The following is a 25,958-nucleotide window of genomic DNA, read 5'->3' as shown; positions in this document are numbered from 1 at the left end:
CTGTCCTCGCTGTGATGCTGTTCCTGTGTGTGTTTGCCAGTGGAGAGAGCCCTGCACCAGGACTCTTCCCCACTCTCCCTCTGGCTTCCCATCTCAACTCTTAGTTCCCCCTGCTGTTGATTTAACTTAGCTCCTAACTGTCGTTCTCCCCTGTAGTTTTTTGTTCTTTATTATTAGCCTTTAGCCTTTATTCAATTTTTCCTCAGGGATACTTCGCATGTTTATTTGTTCAGCATCTTCTCTCTCAGTAGATTATATAGCTCTAGGGGGCAGGGATTAAGTGTATTTTGTGGACCAAGTACAGTCACTTAACCTCAGCTTTTTAATCTGCTAAATGAAGATGGTTTTAAATACTGCTTTTGCCTACCTCACTGAGCTGTGAAATTAAAAAAGATAATACATGTGAACTTCCTTGTAAATCATGAAACATGATGCAAATATTAGTTATGCTCAGTGTACATGTCTATTTGAATGTACATCACAAACTGAACGCTTGTGAAATGGACACCTAGGCAGATTAGCATTTTGTTAAATGAGATAACAGAGGAATGTGTTCAGAGCAAGACACACGCCAGGATGGCTCTTGGTGTCCCAAGTAGAAGATTGCAGAAAAGCCGTATTCATTCAGTCCATCCATAGTGGGCTTGAAGTTGTTAAATAGGAGCACTCCCATGGCTGGAGATGTCTAAACAGAAGCTGCAGTGAGTAGCCCAGAGCTCCTCCATCTTGTACGCTGGGGGAGAGGACTCACAAGTTCATTCTCAACTAAGAAGTTCCTTTCCTACCAAGAGCCAAGGATGGGAGTTTGGCCCCTTCCCCTGCCCCGTGGCAGAGAGACTGTAGAGGGAGGAAAGCCATTTCCAGAAGAATGGCTGCTGCTGCCAGCATTTACAAAGAACACGTGGAAGGGGCGTGAGTCTCCTTAAGTTCAGACACTGAACAGATAGGTGCAGTATCACATTCAGAACAGGAGGGATGTCGTTCATGAATACGCTAATCCTGGGCTTAGATTCTTCTGCCTTCGATGAACCAGTGAGGAAATGAGAGATGATCCTTTCTCATGACCACTGTGGTGCATGAATCCCTGAGGATGGGAACCATAAGATCAGATGGTGTTAAACCAGAGACTTAAAAATAATGGATCAGATTGGACTAACACAGACCCATCTTCCTTCATTAGGCTGTTTTCGGGTGTTAGGGAGACCAAGCTTATACTGCTCCCTGTACGACAGGCCAATAAATCTAGAGACGAATTCTTTGGGCAAGGAACATAACTTTATTTGGAAAGTCAGCAAGCCAAGAAGATGGTGGAACCATGCCCCAAAGAACCATCTTCCCGGAGTTAGAATTCAAGCTTATTTTATACTAAAAGGGAAGGGAGGAAAGTCAAACATTTCCTGATCTGTCAGCCTGCAGAGGGGATGTGTTAATTTCTTCCTTCCTGCAGTTATTCACAGGAGGGTCTGGTCCATGTGTTTCCTGTGAGCTAAACAAAGGTATTTTATTGGTATAGCTTTACTCTCATTACCGGGGAGGCCGGGTCCAGAGATGGGCCATGATGTTTAATTTTAGCTTATAGGCAACATCCCTTTAGTGATTAACTTGTAATAGAATACGAAGGTTTTTCCCTGTTACACAGGTTTTATCCTATTTCTTAGGCAGGAAGATGAGGAGTTGACATCATACCTACACTGGGTATTCCTTGTTGTTTGGTGTGTGTGTGATTATGGTGTAATTAACTACTTAGTAAACCATGTGGGGTATGTTGGCACATTTTATGGAGTCCCTGGCTCTCTGAGGATCCCAGAGTCCTTGTTGTTGGCAGGAAGCCCAGTTTTTCTCCAGGTCTTGGGCCTTCAGTCACTGTGTCTTTATACACAGAAAGAGAGGTGAGCAGTGAGCCCAGGAGAGGTAACAGGTAAATCGAAGACAGGGGACAGATCACAGGGAATAGAAATCGGCCCTAGAATGGGGGCAGGAACATGGGCCACTGGATCCACAGAAGACAAAACCCCATCGGAGGTGCCCCAAGATACACAGATAAAGACCATAGTTGAAAGCTGGGTAACAGAGCCACAAACCACTGGGCACAGGAGGAGATGGGCTGGTGACCACACATGCTGGGGAGGTGAGAATTAGAAGGGAAGGGGCTTTTAAAAAATCTTGATTTGTTAAATGAGTGGTTACCGCTAGTGTAACTGTTTTGTCTTAGCCCTAAAAGATTGGGGTTAACTTTGGTCTGTCATGGGGCTGTGGCCGCAGAAAGCGGCTTCTCTCAGACCCCAGACTGTAGGCGTCCACCTGAGTTCCATCTACAGTATTTCCAAACCTAATCCACCTGGTAGGAGAACGTGCTGTAGCCGAGGTAAGCACCCGGCACTGCGATAAGAAGCTGCTGAGTGCGGGAAGGTGGGGTGGACCTGTTACAATGTGGTGGGAGAATTGGGCAGGGCCAGGCTGTGATGGGGTGGTCAGAGGCCAGACTTGCCCCTGTGTTTTGAGGGCCCCGGGAGAACAAGCAAGCAGCAAAGAGAGGGCCTGGGGCGGCAAACCCAGAGGAGAGGCTGAGGGTTAAGGCGGGTAGCTGCGTCTAACATCACCATTTTGCTCAAGGCCGGCTCTGATCTCCTGGAGCGGGAAGAACAACAGTTCCTTCAAACAGATGTCATCCTTGGCCTGCCCCCTCTCAGTCCCGGGAGAAGCGCGCTCCAGGCCACCGCGAAGGTAAATATGAGAAGAGTCGCCTGAAAGTAAACAGGGTATTAAAAGGGATCTGGGAAAGCGAAAGCAGAGCCTGAGAGCTGGAGCACAAAGTCGGGAGCTGGGAGGTGGAGGCGTGGGTCCTTCCTCCAGGAGACAGAGGAGAGCTTTGTGCGCTGGCCTCGCAGCATCTCCGGCTGCGCGAGGCCAGCCTGGGGCCATGCGGGGGCCGCTGCTCTCCACGCTTCTCCTGGCCGCGCTGTTGCAGGTACGTCCTGGCTCTCCCGCCGCTCCGTCCCCTCGGGGGCTGCGGTGGCCCTCATTTCCTCAGGTCAGAAATCAAAAAGGAAGAGAAGATGGGGGAAGTGGAGGGGTGCGTTCCTTGTGGAAATAGCTCCAGACGAGTAGGGAGCCATGTTCTTCTTCTAATCAAGTCCTGTTTTAGTTTATTAGCTTCCGGGAAGAGTGGAAAACGTTGCTCCCTTTTGGGGTAGGGCACTTAATCCTGCTTCTGATATGTTTGAACAGCCCCCAGGTTTTCATAAAATTTATTTTTTTCTTTTTTTAACTGGAGTCTGCCTAGAGCTGGCTGCCCTGCGGGCGGGGTGGGTGGCGGTGTCCCTCTGCTGGCGCCAGGCGGGCAGACTGCACAGAGCTGCTGGAAAAAGTGACCCTGACGTCTCTCTTCAGCTAAGCCTGTGGTTGTTTGAGAACACTTCGGAGCAAACACTTAATATTTTTAAAACATTCTATTTTTTTTTGTCTTTTCTTAACCCATGTGTTTTTCTCTTTTCATGAGACAGAATCAGTCTACAGGATTTTTAAATATTTTGAGCAGCAGACCAAACGGAAGTTTAATTCAATATGAGTGATTCTTTGCTTTAGCATTTTTTTTTAATCAAGACGATTGAAATGGGGTGGCTTATTTTATGGATTTATCTACATGGCGGAGGTTTTTGCTAGTTCAGAGGACAGAGCTTTTGAAACCTGGTATTTTAGAATACAGGGATGTGTGTGTGTGAGTTAATTTGATTGAGGTAGTTAAGCAGCAGATGTATTTTAGAAAACGGGGGGTTGAAAATTGTTATATATGGAGAGATTTAAGATCTTAAAAGGGTCATAACAAGAATGTCAGTGGTACCATTATGTGGACGGATGGAGAGGTGCTTTTCCCCAGTAGGAGGGAGATGGGGCTGTCTATCACCTGGTCCACTGCTCTTGAGGAAAACGCCTGCCACTTTTATGGATTGAGAACTACAGCATATCCCTAAGCAGCAAGTGTTGCAACAGAGAGAGATGTGCCCAAAATAAAAAAAAACAAAACAAAACAAAAAGAGGTTATAGATACAGCAACAAGCAAATATTATGCTTAATGGCAAAGTTAAGGGTCTGAATTTTTGAAGGGTTTGATAATACCTACCATGTATAGAAAATCTAATATGTGCCAAGAACTGTGCTTCACACTTTAGTGATTAAGATAATAACTCAAAATAACCTTGCAAAGTTGATATTATTGATCCTTTTTTACAGAGGAGGATTGAAGCTCAAAGATCAAATAAATGAATGTTATCTAAGATAAGCATAGCTCTGTGGTCAAAGCCTTCTTTCTGTTGTATTATTCTGATGATTCTTTTCTTGTCTTAATATTTTGATTTTGAAAACAATAAAAATAGCTGAAGAAAAGAGAAAATTATATGTAATTCTTTATATTTACCCACATATTTGCCATTTCCAGCACCCTTGATTTCTTCGTATATTTCTAGCATACTGTTGTAATCTTCCCTTCAGGTGGAAGAGCTTCCTTTACTACTACTTGTGAGGCAGTCATGCTAGCAACAGTTGCTCTCAGGTTTTGTTTATCTGGAAATGTCTTTAATTTCACCTTCATTTTTGAAAGATAGTTCCACTGGAGATAGAATCCCAGGTTGACAGTCCCCCCCCAACCCCCCCGCCGCCCCCACCGCCACCTCTTGGCATTGTCTCAGGGTGTGTCTTGTTCTTGTTTTCCTTCTCCTTTTTTAAAGCCATAATATTCTGGTGGTGTTTTAGGGTCACAGCAAATTTGAGAAGAAGGTTTCAGAGATTTCCTGTGTACCGCCTGCTGCTGCACGTGCATAGCCTGCCCCCTCCACTCCCTGATTATCAGTGTCTCCCGCAACAGTGGTACCTTTCCTACAACTAATGAACTACATTGTAATAGGAGTTCTACATGAACCTAGTGAACCTACATTGACACATCATAACCATTCATTGTCATTGCTTACATTAGCTTTCACTCTTGGTGGTGTGCCTTCTGTGAGTTTGGGCAAATGCATGATAATGTGTATCCACTACTATAGTATCATACAGAGCATTTTCACTTTCCAAAAAATCCTTTGTGTTCTCCCTGTTTATCCCTTCCCTCAACCCCTGACAACCACTGATCTTTTTACTGTCTTCATTGTTTTGCCCTTTCCAGAATGTCATGTAGTTGGAATCATACACTATGTAGAATTTTCCAGTTGATTTCTTTCACTTAGTAATATGCGTGTCTTTTCAAGGCTTGATGGCTCATTTCCTTTTAGCACTGAAATATTACTCCACTGTCTGGATGTGCCACAGTTTATCCAGTTACCTACTGAAGGACATCTTGGTTTCCTTCTTTTAATGAGACGTCAGACCACACATTTATTGTTTTTTCTCTTGTATGTAATGCTCTCCCTTTCTTAGACTGATTCCAGGATTTTCTCTCTATCCTTGGTTTTCAACAGTGTTACCTTGTCACCTTGGAGATTATATAGAAATGCTTCAAGAACTAGAAAGATAAACATGTGCCCCCAAGTGGGAAGTTTGGGGAGTGGGCACTTCATTAGAGGAAGCAGCATGAGGAGAAGCCAGCCTGGTCCCTCTTGTCAAGTGCATGGCATGGGAGGAGAGCGCATTGGGCAGTGCAACTAGAGAGGAAGGCGGGAATCAGCGCACATAGGGTTTGGATACCCTGCTCAGAAGTTTGGCCTGTATACTCTTGCCAGTAGGGAGCCACTGATGGGTTTTAAGATGAGAAGTAAAATCAAATACGTTTTTGTTTGTTTGTTGGTGGAGATGCTGGGGACCAACAGATATTTTTTAAAGAGATCCTTAAAAGTGGGAGATTCATTGAAGTGCTTCTTGAGAGAGGGAGACCAGTTAGGAACTTACTGCAGCAGTACTCAGTAGCAGTGAAAATGAGAGAAGAAGGTCTAGTTTTAGGGATATGAGGATGGTAAGAAGGATTAGTTGCTAAATGACTGTAGGAGGTGCCGGAGAGGAAGATGACCTGGATGCCTCCCAACTTCCTACCTCCAGAGTATGGAAACATTGTCTCAGGTGGGTGGGCCAATGGTGAGTATGTTATGTGAGTGTTCCTGTAGGAGATGCTAGTGGAGATGTCCAGTAGGCAGTCAGCTATGTGGGTCTGAGCTCAGTGGAGTCGTCCTGGATGGAAATTTATATTTGAAGCTGCATAGGGTTAAAAACGAAGGCAAGAGGGTGAGTGAGAGTGGGGACAGTGAGATCAGCAATCCATTAAGGTCATGAAGCACCCAGGAGCCTAAATCTAAGTCAAATTTAGGGTTACAGGAGCCTGCAAAGGAGATTGACAAAATATGTCCAGAGGTAGGGATAGAATTGGGTTGGGGTGACAGGGAGGAGCTGGTGTCATGCAAGTCAAGGGAGAGTGGAGAATTGAGAGTCCTGTGCCTTAGAAAGGGGGGGGTCACGTGGGGATAGAGAGTTCAGGAGCATGAGCCCCGCTGAGAGGCCACTGAGCCTGGCGAGGGGTCCCTGGTAACCATGGCCGAACCTGGGCAAGAATGAGGAGCAGGCACTCACTGTTTCTACCCTTGCTATTTCTACTCCTTTCACATTTTGAATTTCCATTGCCCCTCCTCATCCTCCAGAAGCCCAGCATGTATCCTCAAAGTCTATTCTCACATTGTACATTCAACTCAAATAGTAGCTGAAAGTGTTACTCTGGGGAATACATATTTCATCAGTGGTAAGGAAAAAAAAGGCTGAAGATTTAATGGTAGAATCTCAAACAGATACTTTAAAGTGTAGGGTTTTTGAGTTGGAAAGAGGTTTAGATCTCTGGATCAATCTAACTGCTTTCAGTTCCATCAAATAAAAGTTGAGAATTACAGAAATTACTGGCCAGGCTCTGTGCTAAGTGCCAGTAATACACCAGCAAGTGAACCTCAGGTTCCTGTGGTTGGGTAGCTTTATGGCAAGTGGTAAAGACAGGCACTTATTCACAGTTTGAGTACACAGGTAAAAGGGAGCATGGAGAAGTTACAGAAAGTCTTCTGGAAAAGGTGGTAACTCAGTGAGGGAGTGTGGGGGGCTGAAAAAGTTTGTAGGAAGATTGAACAGCCTCAGATATGCAGGGAACCACAGGCATTTTCATTTGCTGGAAGCTAAGGGATGTAAAGAACTCAAGAGACAAGGAGGGCCCTGGATGCTGTGCTCAGGAGCTTGGACCTCCCTGCAGGTCTGTGACCTTCAGGTGTGAGGGAGGAAGGAGATGGAGCAGGCAAGGCTGGGAAACTCAGTGGATGGTGTCACACCATTCACTAAAATGGGGACCAGCTGAAAGCAGTTTCTTGGGGAGAGAAAGTGAGGTCCTTGTGGGACATCAAAGTGGGAGAAATCCTGCAGAAAGGATTGAGCTAGTTGTGAGCCCATGGGGAGAGTCTGGGCTGGAGAGGAGAACCAGATGCAGAGATTCAGTGATCTGTTCAATATCTAATCTGATTTGTGGTAAGACCCGGCCTAGGGAAGGGAGGTAGAAAGGTTCTGGAAGCTCCTGGTTTAAGTACCTTTTCTTCTATTTACTTGATGTGTGACCTGGAGTATCTTAAGCAGTCTGAGCCCCATATTCTTCCTTTGTTACATCAGATCAGATCAGTCGCTCAGTTGTGTCTGACTCTGCGACCCCATGAATCACAGCACACCAGGCCTCCCTGTCCATCACCAACTCCCGGAGTTCACTCAGACTCACATCCATCGAGTCAGTGATGCCATCCAGCCATCTCATCCTCTATCGTCCCCTTCTCCTCTTGCCCCCAATCCCTCCCAGCATCAGAGTCTTTTCCAATGAGTCAACTCTTCACATGAGGTGGCCAAAGTACTGGAGTTTCAGCTTTAGCATCATTCCTTCCAAAGAAATCCCAGGGCTGATCTCCTTCAGAATGGACTGGTTGGATCTCCTTGCAGTCCAAGGCACTCTCAAGAGTCTTCTCCAACACCACAGTTCAAAAGCATCAATTCTTCGGCGCTCAGCCTTCTTCACAGTCCAACTCTCACATCCATACATGACCACAGGAAAAACCATAGCCTTGACTAGACGAACCTTTGTTGGCAAAGTAATGTCTCTGCTTTTGAATATGCTATCTAGCTTGGTCATAACTTTCCTATAGAGTGCATAATTTCCTGTTGCTACTGAAACAAATGACTACAATCTTAGAGGCTCAAAGAGTGCAGATTTATTCTTTTGCAGTTCTGGCCTCTGTAGTCTAAAATCAGAGCTAAAATCAAAGCAGGGCTGTGTTTCATCTGGGGCATCTAGAGGGAATCTGTCCTTTGCCTTTTCTAGCTTTCATAAGCTGCCTGCATTCCTTGGCCCGTGACCTCCCTTCAGCAGTGGCCTCACGTTCTCTCTGGTTCTAGCATCACATCTTCTCTGACGCATCTGCCTCTCTCTTTCCCTTATAAGGGAGAGCAGATTGGAGGGAAGAATTGGGAGGATGTGTCTGATCTTGTGAAGTTTGCTATGCTTATTGCATGTCTAAGTGGAGATCTTTTAAGTAGGCAGTTTGAGCCTGCGCTCAGAAGAGAAGCCTGGGTGGAGGTATGAGATACAATGAGGAATGCTGCTTTAGAGAACTTACCCACAGGAAGCTCCAGTGCTCACAGATGAGAAAAAACCAGAAGAAGAGACTAAGAAGGAGCCATTGATGAGAAAGGAGGAGTAAGAAAGAGTCATGTGTTGGAAGCTGAGGGCAGAAAAGTTTAAGGAGAGACCGATCATGTCAATCGGACTTCTCCGGTGGCTCAGTGACAAAGAAAGCTGCTATCAAAGCAGGCGATGTGGATTCGATTGCTGGGTTGGGAAGATCCCCTGGAGAAGGAAATGGCAACCTGCTCCAGTAGTCTTGCCTGGGAAATTGCATGGACCCATGGACCGGGGAGCCTGGTGGGCCACAGTTCATGGGGTCACAAAGAGTCTGACGTGACTGAGCATGCATGCACGATCATGTCAAATACTGATAGATATTATTACAACTTACCACGCTGTATTCTAGTATTAATAATTTGGGTGAAATCTATTTCTAGAAAACCTCTGAAATTGGTTTGAGGAACCATTTCTAACACCACCTTTATTGTCCAATGAAGTTCTGCTGCAGGGCCCAGGATGCTGGGCTGTCGGACACAGCAGTCAAAGGAAGTCCTGCAGAGGGGGCAGAAGGGCACCATCGAAAGCAGTTTTGTCACTGGCCCTGTCAGTGCCCTCGTCGGAAGCCCAGCTGCCCTCCTGGAGTGAGCCTGGTGAGAGATGGCTGCGGATGCTGTAAAATCTGTGCCAGGCAGCCAGGGGACACCTGCAACGAAGCTGACCTCTGTGACCCCCACAAAGGGCTGTACTGTGACTACTCAGCAGACAGGCCTAGGTACGAGACCGGAGTGTGTGCATGTAAGTGTTTCCTTCTGGACCGGCTGGAAGATGTTGAGTCTAGACAGGACTTATTTCTGCAGTCTTTACATTGGAATAATCATCTTCATTTGACTAAATCTGAGGTGGGCTTAGTTTTCAGGCACCAGTGAGACTGGCCTTGTCATATTGAACACATCTGAACTGAGCAGATGTTACACACACGTTCAGAAACCCGTTTTATTGCATTGAAATGATCTTGAAGTTCTTTTAGTGATAAAAATAGGAGAAATTATATAAACAGTCTGACTTATTAAAATGGCAAAAAGGACAGTTTTTGTTATACTATCAAATGCAATCTGAATTCAGCCTTTTGTGTACTTGAAAAATATTCTTTCTTAATATGTAAGGATATATCTCTAGTATTGATATACTGCTTTAATTTCAGCCTTCCGAACTAACCATCAAGTTACTGTACTTTTTACTGAGGCAAATTTGTAAGAAAGAGGGCGGGGCACCCCAAATCTCAATTGGGCCCTCAGCTTTATGAAGGGAGGGTCTTAGCTCTGGAGACTGGAGTGCGCTCAGTTGCTTCAGTCATGTCTGACTCTCTGCGACCTTCTAGACTGTAGCTCGCCAGGCTCCTCTGTCCACTGGGATTCTCCAGGCAAGAATACTGGAGTGGGTTGTCATGCTGTCCTCCAGAGGACCTTCTGGACGCAGGGATCAAACCCGTGTTTCTTATGTCCCCTGCATTGGCAGGTGGTTTCTTAACCACTAACGCCACCTGGGGAGACTGCTCAAGACCATCTAAATCTATGCCTTGACAATAATCGAGGATGCTGATTTATTTAGGAATAAAAAGTAAAATTTCTAAGGGAAGGGGAAATATTCACGTCAACTGAGTTGTTAGGTTACTCTGTAGAGCAGTCTAAGTGGGAAGATTAATTACTAGCAGAAGTTAGGTTGTGAGTGTTGGGTGAGGGCACGTCTCTGGAGCTGGGGTGAATGTGTGGAATCATTCAAGTTCAGGAGCCTGATGCCTCTGTCAGTTCAGTTCAGTCACTCAGCGTGTCTGACTCTTTGCGACCCCATGAACCGCAGCATGCCAGGCCTCCCTGTCCATCAGCAACTCCTGGAGTCCACCCAGACCCATGTCCATTGAGTCGATGATGCCATCCAACCATCTTATACTCTGTCGTCCCCATTCTTCTCCTGCCCTCAGTCTTTCCCAGCATCAGGGTCTTTTCCAGTGAGTCAGCTCTTCACATGAGGTGGCCAAAGTATTGGAGTTTCAGCTTCAGCATCAGTCCTTCCAATCAACACCCAGAACTGATCTCCTTTAGGATGGACTGGTTGGATCTCCTTGCCGTCCAAGGGACTCTCAAGAGTCTTCTCCAACACGACAGTTCAAAAGCACCAATCTTTAGCACTCAGCTTTCTTTATAGTCCAACTCTCACATCCATACATGAGCACTGGAAAAACCATAGCCTTGACTAGATGGACCTTTGTTGGCAAAGTAATGTCTCTGCTTTTGAATATGCTGTCTAGGTTGGTCATAACTTTCCTTCCAAGGAGTAAGCATCTTTTAATTTCATGGTTTATTATATTGATTTATCTCTGGGTTCAGATTCTGAACTCTGTCTGTGGAGTGACCTTGGACAAGTTGCCTAACCTCTCTGTGGCTCAGTTATATCGTATGTACTTTCTATCTTATAGAGTTCTTAGGAAGGTCAAATGAAATGATGACACAAAACCCCAAATATCTGGTATCACAATATCTGGTATGTAGTAAATTCTCAAAAATGTAATTTCATGTACAGTATGATGAGTATCATTACAGAGCACAGCCATGAGAATGGGGGTGGGGATGATCTATAACTGGGGTCACAAACTCTGACTCAGGGACCAAATCTGGCCCACAGTCTGTTTCTGTAAATGACGTCTCATCAGAGAAGCACCATGCCAGTTCAGTTACATATAGTCTGTGGCTGCTTTATAGTAGCAGCATCTAGTAGTCGCGACAGAGACCAAATAGTCTATAGAGGCCATATAACTTTACAGAGAATGTGCTGATTCATCATACAGAACAATGGTTTTCAACCTTTTTTTTTGGTCTGAGGGTCCCTTTAGTCTTATAAATTAATAAGGACCCAAAGAGGTTCTGTTTATCAATTATTTCTTGGCATTTAATGGGTTAGAAATGTAAAACTATTTACTAATTCATTTGAAATGAAATAACCTGCCCATTGCAAATTAACAGAAATAATATTATTTGTGAAAGAACTTACCTTAAAAACAAAGAAAAATTTAGAGACGAGTGAAAGTGGAATTGTTTGACCTTTTTGCAAATCTCTCTAATGTCTTACATCTGCTTCTGCATTCAGTATATTGCTATATGTTCTTTTAGATTGGAATATATGAAGGGATTCCAGCCTCACACAGATATATTGCTGGAAAAGGAAGGAATGTTTTAACTTTTCAAATAATTATATTTTTCTCATATTATAACTGGAGTTTCGAAAAATTAGCTGCATCACTGCTAATCATGTGGACTCTGAAACCACGTTGATGAACTTATCAGACTCTGTGACATTAAAATACATTGGTTTAGTCAAAGACCCACTTGGAACAGGGCTTTTCCTCATGCATAATTTTATAACAATAGCATATACTAGTTATTTGGAAAATATCAGTTTGGAACAATGGTTTATGGAGATTTTTTTGTTTTTTAAATCACATTATTTAGTACCAAACTCATCAGAAAAGCCTACATCTTGGGTAGCTATAAAGATCTCAGTGTTGGACATAAGTTTTCCAGAATTCTGATTTTTGCTCGACAGCCTTAAATTCTGTCATTGGCGAGAAGTACTGTCAGTTGTTTTCCTTGAAGTGATAGGCTCACCTTGTTGATTTTTAAGAAAATATCTGCCAAATACCCAAGTCTGAATAACCATGATGTGTCGCTCAGTCACTTCTTCCGGGGAAATTACCACTAAAAATGTGGCTAGTTAGGCCCACAACTGAAACAGTAACCTAGGTGCTTCTCCTCCAGATAACTATCGTACTTTGGTACAGTATTCACAGGAAAGCCCTATGCATACTTCCTGTTTTTTCACATGGAATATTAAAACGATGTTTTGATCATTAAGATTTAATAAAATTTGTGTTGTTAAAGACATTCTTAGTAAAACTAAGAACTCTTTTTTTAAAAAAAGTATACTTATGTACAAATGCATGGCAAGGAAAAATACAGTGGCTAACATGTACAGCCTGACTCATTCTAAGGTGCCAGCAGCCATTTGAGCCACCACTCCTTTTGCACGTTCAGTGCAAATATCAACTGAGTGAACAAAGTCGGTCACATCTTGGTACTCTGAAAAAGTTTTGACCTTCCAGTTCTGTGAAAGGGCCTCAGGTACTGCCAAGGGGCCGATGGACCACACTTTGTGAGAACTGCTGATCCAGGTGAAGATACCCCTCAGAGGAAGTGAACGTTTTCTTCCAGTTCTCTTAAAAACAAAATCAGTTACTGTGCAGTATTGTAAACAGATTATGATTTCTTCATCCATTCACTTACCCCAACTTTCTAGGACAATATCCCAGCCTATTAGTGAACATCTGGGGATATGTGTCTCACCAGCCATCAGCTCAGCTCTGAGGTTTACAGTCATCCCAGTGCTGTATTATGGGGGTTTCCAGATGGCACTGGTGGTAAACAACTGGCCTGCCAATGCAGGAGATGTAAGAGATGCATGTTTGATCCTGGTTTGGAAAGATCCCCTGGAAAAGGAAACGGCAACTCATTCCAGTATTCTTGCCTGGGAAATCCCGTGGACAGAGGAACCTGGTGGGCTACAGTCCACAGGGTTGCAGAATCGGACCTGACTGAAGTGACTTAGCACGCAGCATGCACACAGTGCTGTATTCATAGTGGTGTTTTTTTTTTTTTTTTTTTACTGCGTAACAGGGTCTGAATTTTGAAGGTGATCACTTGGGGCGGATTATCTCCAAATCTAATGAAAATGTCTCATGTTCATTTTTTACAGATGTTCTGTGAAGGAGGTTCCAGATGGGACCAAGGAAATTGAGAACTACATAAAGGAGAGAGCAGTTTGCTCTAGGGTTTTCAGCTGGAGGTCTAGACAAGCAGTTACAGTTCTTTGGTGGTTTTGTTCTTTTCTCCTTTCAGATCTCATCGCTGTGGGATGTGAGTTCAACGGGGTGCATTATCAGAATGGCCAGGTGTTTCAGCCCAGTCCCCTGTTCAGCTGCCTGTGTGTCAGCGGGGCCATCGGATGCACACCTCTGTTCATACCAAAGCTGGCCAAGAGGCACTGCTCTGGGGCTAAAGGTGGAGAGAAGACTGATCAGTCAAAATGTGGCCTGGGGTCGTCACAGAAACAGCTCTCAACAAGCTACAAAACAATGCCAGGTGCTGGTTATGTAGAACTAGTTCTCACGTCCGACTTTGCCTGGTTTTCTTTCGTGTTCCTTTTATGTACCAAGGGACTCAGTACGCACTTACTAATGGGTGGTCAGTGTGAGATTTAGTTTGAGTGTGCCATTGTACTTGGTCTTTGCCTCAGGCAGGTACGCTTTAAGTATCTGGAAAGGGAATTTTATAGTGTTTTAGATTTTTTTCCTTTTTTTTTTTGTTTTGGTCAGGTGGCTTTGCAGGAAGGATCTCAGTTCCCCAACCAGGAATTGAACCCAGGCCATGGCAGTGAGAGTACTGAATCTTAACCACTAGAGAACTCCCAAACTATTCCAGTTTTCTACTAGGTCAGGAAATTCTTCTAAATTACTACCTCTACTTATTTCCATTTAACCTCTCAGGGCTTCCCAGATGGTGCTAGTGGTAAATAACTCGCCTGCCAGTACAGGAGATGTTCAGAGATGTGGGTTCAATCCCTGGATCAGGAAGATCCCTTGGTGGAGGGCATGGCAACTCACTCCAGTATTCTTCCCTGGAGAATCCCACAGACGGAGGAGCCTGGCAGACTATAGTCCATAGGGTTGCAAAGAATTGGACACAACTGAAGTGACTTAGCATGCTCATGCATAGGAGAACTGACGGAATATTGTTGACATGTACCCTAGCCTGGAAAAACTTTCATTTGTATTATTATGGGCAAGAAGTATGAACTATCCAGTTCCAATACAACTCTTCCGTATGGTAAAAGCAGAAATGAAAGGCTACTGATTAAAAATATTAGAGGGTATGTGTTGAATTTGTAAATATTTCTAAAAATAGATAAAATTACCCTTTCCTTCACTCTGAAAGTGAAGCTTAATAATTACCAGCCTCTAAATAAATGTGCACACAGGCATCTTTAAGTAGGTTGCCCAGGTATGTGAGGAGTCAGAAACTTATAGTGAGATTTTGCATTACTCAGCTGGAGCACCTGGCCATTTATAGTTGGTGTCATTGTATTCGTGACCCTTGTATTTGGTCTGCTCTGAGTTAGCACCTTATTTAGGTGCTGGGGTTTTTGGGGGGACAGAGTTTTCAAAATTGCCAGCAGCTGAAGCACAGGTGAAGGACTCAAAAGGGGGCAAAACTCATGCCTGTTATTATTCACATCCGTGTTTTCATCCAGAAATCAAGACTGGCTTTTTCTTGAAACTTAAAGCTTAGTAAATGAAAGGTGCCATGGAAATATGGAGTATTTATATATGCTAAAGACTCCTAAATTCACTTGTGTTATGGGAATAGTTAATAAAAGCAACCACAATCAGAGAAATAAGTTTTAGATCTTTAAAACCTAATCTTTAAAGGGGGAACATCCTCTGGGATTCCAATTATGACTGTTAATTCAAAAAAAATTTAACAGGCTATGGCAAATAGGCATTTACCATATGTGGCTTTTCAGCTAACAGCCTGATACTACTAATGCTGTAAACCTTTTTAAAATTATAAGCCAAATTCTTTTTTCCAAATAGACAAGATCAGTTGATTTTCTGCATTGAATCTGTGTGACAAGTTTTTAGGACCCATTTGTGAACCTCCCTGATGAGACCAACTTAGAGCAGCAGTTGTCCCCAGGTCATTGGAAAAGACTCTGATGCTGGGAGGGATTGGGGGCAGAAGAAGGGGACGACAGAGGATGAGATAGCTGGATGACATCACCAACTCGATGGACGTGAGTTTGAGTGAACTCCGGGAGTTGGTGATGGACAGGGAGGCCTGGCGTGCTGTGATTCATGGGGTCGCAGAGTCGGACACGACTGAGCGACTGAACTGAACTGAAAGGCCTTTGGATCAAAGTCAAATTGGTCTCATTTGTAAAGTTAGAGTGGCTTCAGTGGATTCACTTGGAACCTGGTGGAGGACACATCAGATGGTCATTCTTAGTGGTTAGTGCTTTGCTACAAAAAATTAGACTCTCCCAAGTGCTCTCTGTTTATTAATATATATATATATATAATTAATATATATTATTAATAATAAAGACCTAAATTTGTTTCAGAGGAAGTATACGTTCAGTTTAATATCTCTTGCTTACCTTTAAAACTGTACTTACAGGCCCAAACAAGCTTGGCTTTTAAAAGTGAAGCACAAGGACACACACATACTTTAAGATGTATTTGTCTAGTAACTTAGTTAATTCCAGAGTCCACGGTTGAAATCTAGCTTTTACTTGGACAGCAGGAAGCATGCAATGACTTGATGCCTCTATGCTTTACTCACTGCTCATTAGACACTAAACTTTTACAATTTCTTCCAGTTTTCTTGCCCTTAAATGGATGCTAAGCACATTTCCTGAACTGCAGCTCTTGGCTTAACTCTGAGGGGGATTACTGGTAACACGACAATCTAAGCTGCCTTTATTTATTGCAGATGCGCCAGGCTTTTACCCTGCTTCCTGCGCTGATGCCTTTAAACTGCTGCCTGCCTTCCAGGTATCTCCATTTTTCTGCTTCCTCTCCCTCAGTTCTGTGTGCAGTTGCAAGATCCTACTGTAATAAAACTGACAAAGTATCAAAGTATCATTGTATTCAAAGACAGCATATACTTCCAAGTGACTGATATTTCCTATCAAGAAGGCATGGGGAGCAGTCCTTTTTAAATTGACATTTTAAAGTAACGTAGCCAGCATTTTGCTGTGTTCAATTGCAGACTCAAATCTCTACCTTACTTCGGAAGCACCCACTTTAGGATGTATATTAACCTGAAGGAAATGCTTTCCATTCATTCTGAAGTGGCAGGCAATGTCTAGACAATGGAAATTTAGACAGGGAATTTAACAATTAAACTGAATAAAATAGATGGCACATTTTTCATGACTTAGTATATGATTATTTAGTGTAGAGAATCTTCTAAAGACTAGATTTTTAAGTGGTGAAAAAAATAACTGGTCTCATTGACAGTTGAATTCTCAGATTTAACTTTTGTATTTTAGATTTTAATATAACCATGAAATTTAATAAGACCACATTGTCTGATTAATATCCTGAATTCCCTAATCCGACTCATGTCTGTTTCAACATCTGTTGAAAATATCATCAAGCATAAGCCAAGAAGCAGAGAAAAGGTGGCTGTCCATCAAAGTATACGCTTGTTTAGTACTCAGGGGGTGGGCTAAGCAGAAAGAAGTAAATGGGTATTTTACCCAGTTTCTCAAAGATAATGCATTTTTATTCCTAAACTACTGGACTATAATATTTGGTCAAAAGATAATTTGGGGAGTAGGGAAAATAGAATAATTAATTAGACCATCAGCTTATTTTATTCAGAGTTACATTATATAAAGTTCAGATCTGTAAACTATTAGCTTAAAAGTCAGGATTAAAAATTATCTGCATGAGTACATACATATTTAAGTACATGTACTCCCCTTCCTCTATTTTAGCATATAGGAATCTCCCACTGATTTGGAAAAGAAAATGTCTTGTGCAAGCAACAAAGTGGACCCCTTGCTCCAGAACATGTGGGATGGGAATATCTAACAGGGTGACCAATGAAAACAGCAACTGTGAAAAGGGAAAAGAGAAAAGACTGTGTTACATTCGGCCTTGTGACAGTGATATATCAAAGACAGTAAAGGTAAAGTTTAATTATATTTAACTGCATTATAATTCAATATTGAGACTCTTGAAAAGTGTGAGTATGTGTATGTGTGTGTTCTGGAGGTATTTGTTAATAAAACCACTTCATGAAACTCCTAGAGTCAAACCATCTTGAAGGAAGGCAAATATTAACTAGCTGCACTTTGTGGGAAAAATTTTCATCGAGCAGGGAGAAAATGTTAACCTGTGGATTCTAGAATATTCTAACAACGTAATAGTCGGGTCTCGATCAGTCTGATTTGTTGTGGTACCCCACCATGTATACTGTTTAGGAGAAGATCTTTTTCAGATTCTTTTTCCTATATTAATTTTATGTAGTGGAATCAGAACCATCAATAAAAGATTTTGGTTGCTACACTGTAATTATGAAAACAAACATATGAACAGCAGAGCGGTTCTGATCTTAAGTTATATATCACCAGCTTAGAGAGGGAACCATACCATTTCCAGAATGCTTTGCTTAGTTACTGCTTCCCAAAGGACTGTAATGTCATAATACACACTCTAAGGTTGCTTGGTGTAACTAGAGCTGGTCCTGTTTCTGGAACTAAGCAAGATGACTGTCTTGAGACTAATTTTTAGAAATGCTACAAAACCAGTCTTATCCCCAAGTTATTCCCTATCAGAAAGTTGACAGTTTCAAAGGGATTAAGATGTTTATTCATCTATCCATTTACTTAAACTGTGTTAGCTAATTCTCTAAGTCTTGGCCCTTGACATTAAACAAAACAAAGATTTTCATTTATTGTGGAACTAAGTAAAAGGCAGATAAGAAAAAAACACTGGGGAGTGGATGGAGGATGCACAGGGAAGACTTTCAAAGTACTCTTGTGGGAGGGAATTTTAAGGTCAAAAAGGGCTGGACATGACTGAATGCAACTATTAACACCCTATTAATATTAATAAATATTAATATTAATAAAATGCAACTATTAATGCCCTAAATGCAACTATTTTCTGTGTGTATGTATAATAGTCTCTATTCTATGAAGTATCACTTTTCTGAACTATTATAATCAAGTTTAAAGAGTGACTGCTTAATGTTATCAAGTTTAAAGAGTGACCACTTAATGTTATATATCTTTTCAGATTCCCAAAGGAAAAACGTGCCAACCTACTTTCCAACCTGTCAAAGCTGAAAAATTTGTCTTTTCTGGATGCGCAAGCACTCAGAGTTACAGACCCACTTTCTGTGGCATATGCTTGGATAAGAGATGCTGTGTGCCTAATAAGTCTAAAATGATTACTGTTCAATTTGATTGCCCAAATGAAGGGTCATTTAAATGGAAGATGCTGTGGATTACATCTTGTGTGTGTCAGAGAAACTGCAGAGATCCAGAGGATATATTTTCTGAGCTCAAGATTCTATAAAATGAAGCACAAGGAGGAAAAGTTAAGGTTAATCATGTTATTACATCAAAATTTAAAATGGTATTAAGAGGGTAGCAAATTTGCCTTATTAGTTTAAAACAGTAAGAATGCCTGGATTTTCTCAGATAACTGTATTTAAAGCATTAGAAGCTTAAAAAAAGGTTCTCCTAAAAATATATGTAAAATATGAAAACCTTAAAATTGAGCTCTTAAAATGTATAGTTATGTAATAGTTGGTTCTGTCTGCATATTCCATGAAATGAAAAATTATACAATTTACAAGAGAACATTTTATCCTATAAGATTTTCTAGATTAAATCTTAAACAGGAGTAAGATTAAGCTGTAAATATATTTATTATTTCCATTGCCCTATCCTGAATATCAATTAAGATTTCTTTTGGAAGGAAAAAATGGAACTTCTTTGACCACTGTTGACAGTTATCTAAATTTTTATACCAAACTGTAAAAAATTTGATTTCCAAGGTAAGAACCAAGAGCAGTACACTTACTTTGAAAAGGAAATAAATTAAAAAAATAACACTAAAGAAAGCACACAAGATTTTTTTTTGGCTTGAAAATAAATTTTCTCAAAATTACTTCCTTAAATGGTAAGTCCATCAGTGAATTTGAAATATATAATAAATTAATGCTGAAGACTAAAACTGGAGATTTATAGTAATTGGAACACTTTCACTAGACTATTAAATTTACTGCAAAGTTTCAAAGAAAGTATCAAGCTTAGTAATATTCTGTTTGCTATATAAATAGTGACAATCAAAACTGATAACAAGGAACAGTTTTAAAATGTGAACATTTATTATTACAAAATCAACTGGTTTGATTAAAAAAACATTTTATAATAACTTAATACAAATACAATTGTAAACTGTGATTCTTTTGAGTGCAAACAAGTGGTTACCCAAAGAAGAAATAAAACCTCCTTAAATTGTAATAAAATCTATTCCTGAAGTTAGTGGCTGTTACAAAAGAAATATTTATATTATGTTCTACTCCTGTATTTACTTTTAAAGAGTCAGAATTTAAACAGACTATGAAAACAAATTATAAATATAAAAATATCTATACAAGATTTTTTTTATTACAGACATGATTATCTCTGTATAAATGACTAAATATGAGACTATAAATAAAGTAAAATGTTGCGCTCTGTTCTCTTAATTTTAGAAAACAAGACTGTTTTGGAAGACAAATGTTTGACGTTAGGGCACTAGTACTTGGCTGATTTCACACAATGGTATCAACAAATTGTAATTAAATGGAAACCATTCTAAAGACAGTCTTCCCAATATGAAAAACACATTAGGCTTTCTGAATCACAAAAATTCTGAAACAGAAAGGTAAAGGGGTAAAAAATGTGCAATTAAAAAAAAAAGTTTTTATCTTTGGGGTTTCTTTTTCACATAGCTACGTTTAGTCTAGGTAAATCTTCCACAGGCATGCTTTTTGTGGCATCCAGTTGGTTATATTCCTGTATAAGTGCTGATAAAGATGACACGGCTTCTGTGAAACAGCTTTCCTCCATCCCTTCAATTTGTAGATAGTGATGAAGATGAGCCTATAAATAAAAAAACCAACGCTGACCAGTTTTAGGAATTTAATACAGACAACTATCCTATAATGTAAATATTCTTATTAAAATGATAGTTCACTCAGCTTTACAAGGGAAATGAGAACCCAAATCCTACAAACCCATGAGATTTCTCATTTAGAGTGAGTAAGCCTCTCCTCTTCAGTTAAAATCAATACATTGATACAGCAAACAGGATCACGCCTGATTTATATTAGTTCTGTATTGCACGCCTGTAATTCTTGAGAATACCCCTTGCGTGTGCTTAGTTGCTCAGTTGTGTATGACTCTTTGCGACTCCATGGACTGTAAACAGCCAAAATAAACACACAGTTGAAAGGTGTACTGATGGTTACCTTCTTCTTGTAGAGCCTTAAGAATCTCTCTCTCAGTTCTATGAAGGTAGGCTTCACGCACGTGTTGTTTGCTAATGCTAATAATGAATGGGAATGGCCCACGGGAGGTACTGAACACAAGCTGGTCTTCCAGCCTTCTTGATTCCAGGAGACAAACTGTAGAGAAGGTTTTAATCTGAGATGGAAAAACTCAAAGGTAAGAATTAAAGTGCTAAAATGTCTGCCATATTATGGCCGCCCACATTAGTTAAACTAGGATGTTACTAATGGTACCATTCTAAGTGCTTAGATTATAATGTAGGTTATCTAATTTTTAATACTAGCAGTATCAAAGTATAGTCTGACAGTGAACTAAGGGATGTTAAATTGGCTGTAATGGTGATTCAAGAAGCTAGAAACATTCTTTAACATTAGAAATCTGGGGATGAAAAGAAAAAAAGGTATTATAATTTTCCTTGCTTTGAAATTCAATAAAGCAACTTCACTAAAAGACTGTCAATAAATAGTAAAAGAAACTAAGAAGCAGTGTAGTAGTGGTGGTGATAATAAACACAACAATAGTTAAATTTCCTGAACACTTACACATTAAATGATGAGAAGATAACATCTCATCATTTAATGTGCATAACATAATTAACAACTTTGGACTATTATTTTTTTCTAAATTTGAGGAAAAATAAGGCTCAGGATGGCTAAGTAGCTTGTCAAGGTCACACTTCAGTTGAAGTTCACAACGCTACTTAACTACATGCTCCACAGCTGCAAACAGCACACATAACACATTATCTTGAGAAGTATCAAATCGAACCTTTCGATGTTTCTGCGAAGATCAGAAATTTGTACATTTCCTCTAACCATGAGGGCACAGGCGAGGTAGAGACTATGTCTGGGGTCAGCTCGAATTAGCTGGTGATCTCTACTAAAGGCATCTGAAAACATCTGATCCAGCCTAGAACAATGGAAGAGTCACTGTTTATACAAATATTATATCATTCTTCTATCTGTAACTATAAGATGAAAAGACAGTCATCTGTAGGTAAATAAACCACACACAATTATATTCTGAATCTCAGCTATCATTTTCTCAAAGCAATCTGGGTAAATATGAGGAGAGGAAATCAAGCAATTGTGAGGGGGGTGATAAAGCTTCTGCAATATACTGGTGATTTCAGATAGCTACAAAATGTTGACTAAATCATCAGTTCACTCTGTAGTACTAATGTCTAAAACTTACATCACTATTACTTAGTTCAATATGCTTATCTACTTCATAATATCAGAACTATCAAAACTAATTAAAAACCTATTAAGACTACTGTCTATAAAATATAGCACAAATTAGGAATAATTAAGAGGAAACTATCAAAGGACCATACTAAGTTCTCTAAAAGAGACACAACTTTCTACTATTATTCCTGAAAACGGATACTTTTAAGTGAATGAAGTCTTTTAACTTCTTTTATTCTTTAAAGAGAGGAAGATAAAAGTGACTGATGAAGTTTATATAATAATACAGGCTCCCAGGCCTTTAATATGGCCCCAGTCTGATTCTTAAATCCTACTTAACTCAATACAAGTATGATTAAGTTCTTTTGATAACTCTAGCCAGAACTCTGTGTGTTGAATCTGCAGACTGTCTAGGAAGAGCCACAGAAATTGCACTATGCTGTGATTTCATTCAGTAGATATTTACTAAATGCCAAACACCATTCTAGGTGCAACAGACCCAGCAGTGAACAACAACAATTCCCTACTCTACTGGAGGCTATATTCTATTCTCATTCTTCTCTAGTAAGAAGGATAGAGGACTCTCTCAGTGGATGGTGAGCTTTGGAGGACTTATGATTCCTCTACTGTGTTCAAAATTTTGGTATGTGCTTTTGGACATTTAATCCAGAAAAGGTTAAGAACCACTATACAATAAGCAGGCAAACTCATTCTTGATTTACTATTTGTCAAAAAACTTAACAATTAGCAAGGAGCTATTTATAGTTCTTGGCGTATTTATATTTACACTAGAAATAAGGAATCTAAAGGAGCATATACACATTCCAATATGTGTTTTTCTATTTTCATTGATAAAAACGGACTAGATGACATTTATTAATACAAAGCACAACCAAAAATCATTCTTAGTTATTGGAGACTACTAATACATTAAAGTTTTAAAACTATGCCTTTTAACAGTATAATTTTAAAACAATTTATCATTTGCTTAAGGATAAATATGTTTGTATGTAGATATGGTGGCCTTTGAAATACCTCTAGTATAGCAGAGGCAAAAAGGAGACGAACACAAAGCTAGAAAGAGCATTGTGATTAGTTTCTTAAGAGTCTAACATTTTTAAAGTTCTCTACAGATTTTCCTAACATGTTTTAATTAAAAACAAACCTTTAACAAGTTATAATTATATAAACAAACATTTTAAATGTTGACATGGTATTTTTATCAAAATATACCAAGGAGGATTATGCTGAAATTAATTAGAAATTACATGTCTTTAGCTTTTAAGGATTAACTTTAAATGTCTGGATAATCATAACTGTACAATAAAGAGTTTGCACCACTTTACCTTCTGTATGTCCACAGTGAAGGTGTATCTTTCACCAATATACTCATTTTTAATATGCTGGGCTGATAATAAAAGCAAACGTTTATGGTTGACTCCCATGTTCAATAAACTGTGCAAGTTGCTTAAGCTCATTAGCATCTCACACAGAAAAAGAGACTGTGCCTACTAGTTGGCATAGTTGGCTATTTGCTCAAATAAAATTTAATCAATATCACTGTGACATTCCACAATATAGAATTAGCTTGACAAAATTTAAATTTAAACTCTTAAAAAAAGATCTGTAATCTAGTTTTCACTTTATCACTTACATACTTCCCTCTAAAAGAGTTTATTTTATTTTTTGGGCTGTACAGTGAAGCATGAGGGATCTTAGTTCTCCCAATAGGGATGGAACCCAGGCTGCCTGCAGTGGAAGCTTGGAGCCCTAACCACTGGACTGCCAGGGAATTCCAATTTTCCTCTAACAGAGTCTGACAAGACCTTTTTCCTCAGTCAACTGTGAATGTCAGTGTGACCTTATCAAGTTCATCATCACTGTATATACTATGTATTATTCAACTACATTTTTTGTTAAGTAAATTGATGTAACTTTTATACTTAAATTACAAAACAAGGTATTCTGGAAATGATATATAACAACTGTAACAGAGAAAATCAGGAAAGGAGTACGTCAAGGCTGTATATTGTCACCCTGCTTATTTAATTTATATGCAGACTACATCATGAGAAATGCTGGACTGGATGAAGCATGAGCTAGAATCAAGATTGCTGGGAGAAATATCAATAATCTCAGATGTGCAGGTAACACCACCCTTATGGAAGAAAGCAGAGAGGAAATAAAGAGCCTCTTGATGAAAGTCAAAGAGGAGAGTGAAAAAGTTGGCTTAAAACTCAACATTCAGAAAACTAAAATCATGGCATCTGGTCCCATCACTTCATGGCAAATAGATGGGGAGACAATGCAAACAGTGAGAGACTTTAGACAGCATATTAAAAAACAGAGACATTACTTTGCCAACAAAGGTCCAAACATTCAAAGCTATGGTTTTTCCAGTAGTCATGTATGGATGTGAGAATTGGACTATAAAGAAAGCTGAGTGTTGAAGAATTGATGCTTTTGAACTGTGGTGTTGGAGAAGACTCTTGATAGTCCCTTGGACTGCAAGGAGATCCAACCAGTCCATTCTAAAGGAAATCAGTCCTGAATATAGACTGGAAGGACTGATGCTGAAGCTGAAACTCCAATCCTTTGGCCACCTGATGCAAAGAACTGACTCTTTTGAAAAGACCCTGATGCTGGCAAAGATTGAAGGCAGGAGGAGAAGGGGATGACAGAGGATGAGATGGTTGGATGGCATCACTGACTCAATGGACATGAGTTTGAGTCAACTCTGGAAGTTGGTGATGAACAGGGAGGCCTGGCGTGCTGAAGTCCATGGGATCGCACAGAGTCGGACACAACTGAGCGACTAAACTCAACTGAATAGAGCAATATCTGTAGGCCTTCTACGGTGCTAGACTGTGGTAAGAGCTTTAAAAGATACTCATATTTAATACACCCAAAACGCATATGAGGTAGGTACTTTGACTCTCATTTTTAAAGATGAGAAAACTAAAAGTTCGTCTCCTGCCCAAGGTCCTGTAATGAGTGACAGAGTTAGCATTCATGCTTAAGTATGTCAGACTTCAAAGCTGTTAAATCTTTTTCAATAAAAATCATATCTTTAAAATTCAGTTATTAGATTTAATTTCAAACAACTTAATATTCAGATTTTTAAAAAGACTATTTAAAAAATTTTTATTTTAAACTGACTTCTGAAGCAGCATTCACTGAATAGAAAAAGGCTGTCATCAACTATTTTATATACTTCTCACAAAGAAGATGATATGTAGAAACAGCTAGAGTTATTATATACTTATCTCTTAAAAATGTGTTTATTTTTAAAGTAATCTGAATCCTCAAGTAATTGAAATACAGTTACTACATCTTACCTTCGAGGAGGAATGTTAACATCTGCCAGTGTATACAGAGGTGTTAGGCTTGAAACAAGATAATGCAGTTGAGGAAAAGGAACTAAATTCATGCTGATTTCATTCAGGTCCATATTAAGGGATCCTTCAAACCTGGCAGAGCTAAAAAATTAACATTAAAACATGAAAAATATTAATGTAGCTTGATTTAGTCAGCAGGCACTTTCTTACTTTCTTACACTGTACTTTAGTAGAGAATAAATGCTTTTTCTGTATTACTGAAATTTAGTATCATGAACATAATGTATAAAGATAATTAAAATATAACACAACATCTACAGCAATTCTTATTTCTGGATTATCTAAAGTATAACCAGACACATGACCACAGTTGTTAATTATATACATAAATTTTTACTTAAAACAGATTTCAGATTGAATCAAATACATATAGTTCAATAGTTAATTCTATAAATCTTACTATTAATAAATTCCCCCAGGGTTTGCTTATATGTGCTATAATTTGGAATAATGCCAAAGTAGTCTTTTAGATCAAAGTCAAACAAATATTTTGGACCAGCTAATAAAGTTATATATCAGCTGGTTTAAAAGGTTAATTTACAGAAAGGAAAAGAAAAAAGTTTGCTTTTGTCTAAC

The 25,958-nt window shown here is 40.0% G+C and overlaps 2 protein-coding genes across 8 annotated transcripts in view; one reads left to right on the top strand and one right to left on the bottom strand.

The window, feature by feature from the left end:
* Positions 1-2,749: 2,749 nt before the first annotated feature.
* On the top strand, positions 2,750-19,992 carry CCN6 (cellular communication network factor 6). Its single transcript, XM_027551182.1, has 5 exons — positions 2,750-2,968; positions 9,112-9,409; positions 13,561-13,803; positions 17,225-17,418; positions 18,531-19,992. Exons 1-5 carry the CDS (start codon positions 2,921-2,923, stop codon positions 18,810-18,812), a joined length of 1,065 nt encoding a protein of 354 aa, XP_027406983.1. The 5' UTR covers positions 2,750-2,920; the 3' UTR covers positions 18,813-19,992.
* TUBE1 (tubulin epsilon 1) overlaps positions 19,607-25,958 on the bottom strand; it is a 20,903-nt gene continuing 14,551 nt past the window's right edge. For 5 of the 7 annotated variants that reach the window (XM_027551175.1, XM_027551176.1, XM_027551178.1 and 2 more), the window contains 4 exons: positions 25,323-25,463; positions 21,566-21,706; positions 20,758-20,932; positions 19,607-20,389 (listed from right to left, as the gene is read on the bottom strand). In XM_027551175.1, coding sequence (XP_027406976.1) covers positions 20,231-20,389; positions 20,758-20,932; positions 21,566-21,706; positions 25,323-25,463 — 616 coding nt within the window. In that variant the 3' untranslated portion in view covers positions 19,607-20,230. The remainder of the gene's footprint in view (positions 20,390-20,757; positions 20,933-21,565; positions 21,707-25,322; positions 25,464-25,958) is intronic. The other 2 variants (XR_003512583.1, XM_027551177.1) reach the window with 2 other exon arrangements.

Source organism: Bos indicus x Bos taurus, chromosome 9, assembly GCF_003369695.1.
Source record: "Bos indicus x Bos taurus breed Angus x Brahman F1 hybrid chromosome 9, Bos_hybrid_MaternalHap_v2.0, whole genome shotgun sequence".
In the NCBI taxonomy this organism is placed as follows: domain Eukaryota; kingdom Metazoa; phylum Chordata; class Mammalia; order Artiodactyla; family Bovidae; genus Bos; species Bos indicus x Bos taurus.
Note: the sequence above shows the minus strand (reverse complement) of the source record. Positions and strands in the feature narration are given on the sequence as shown.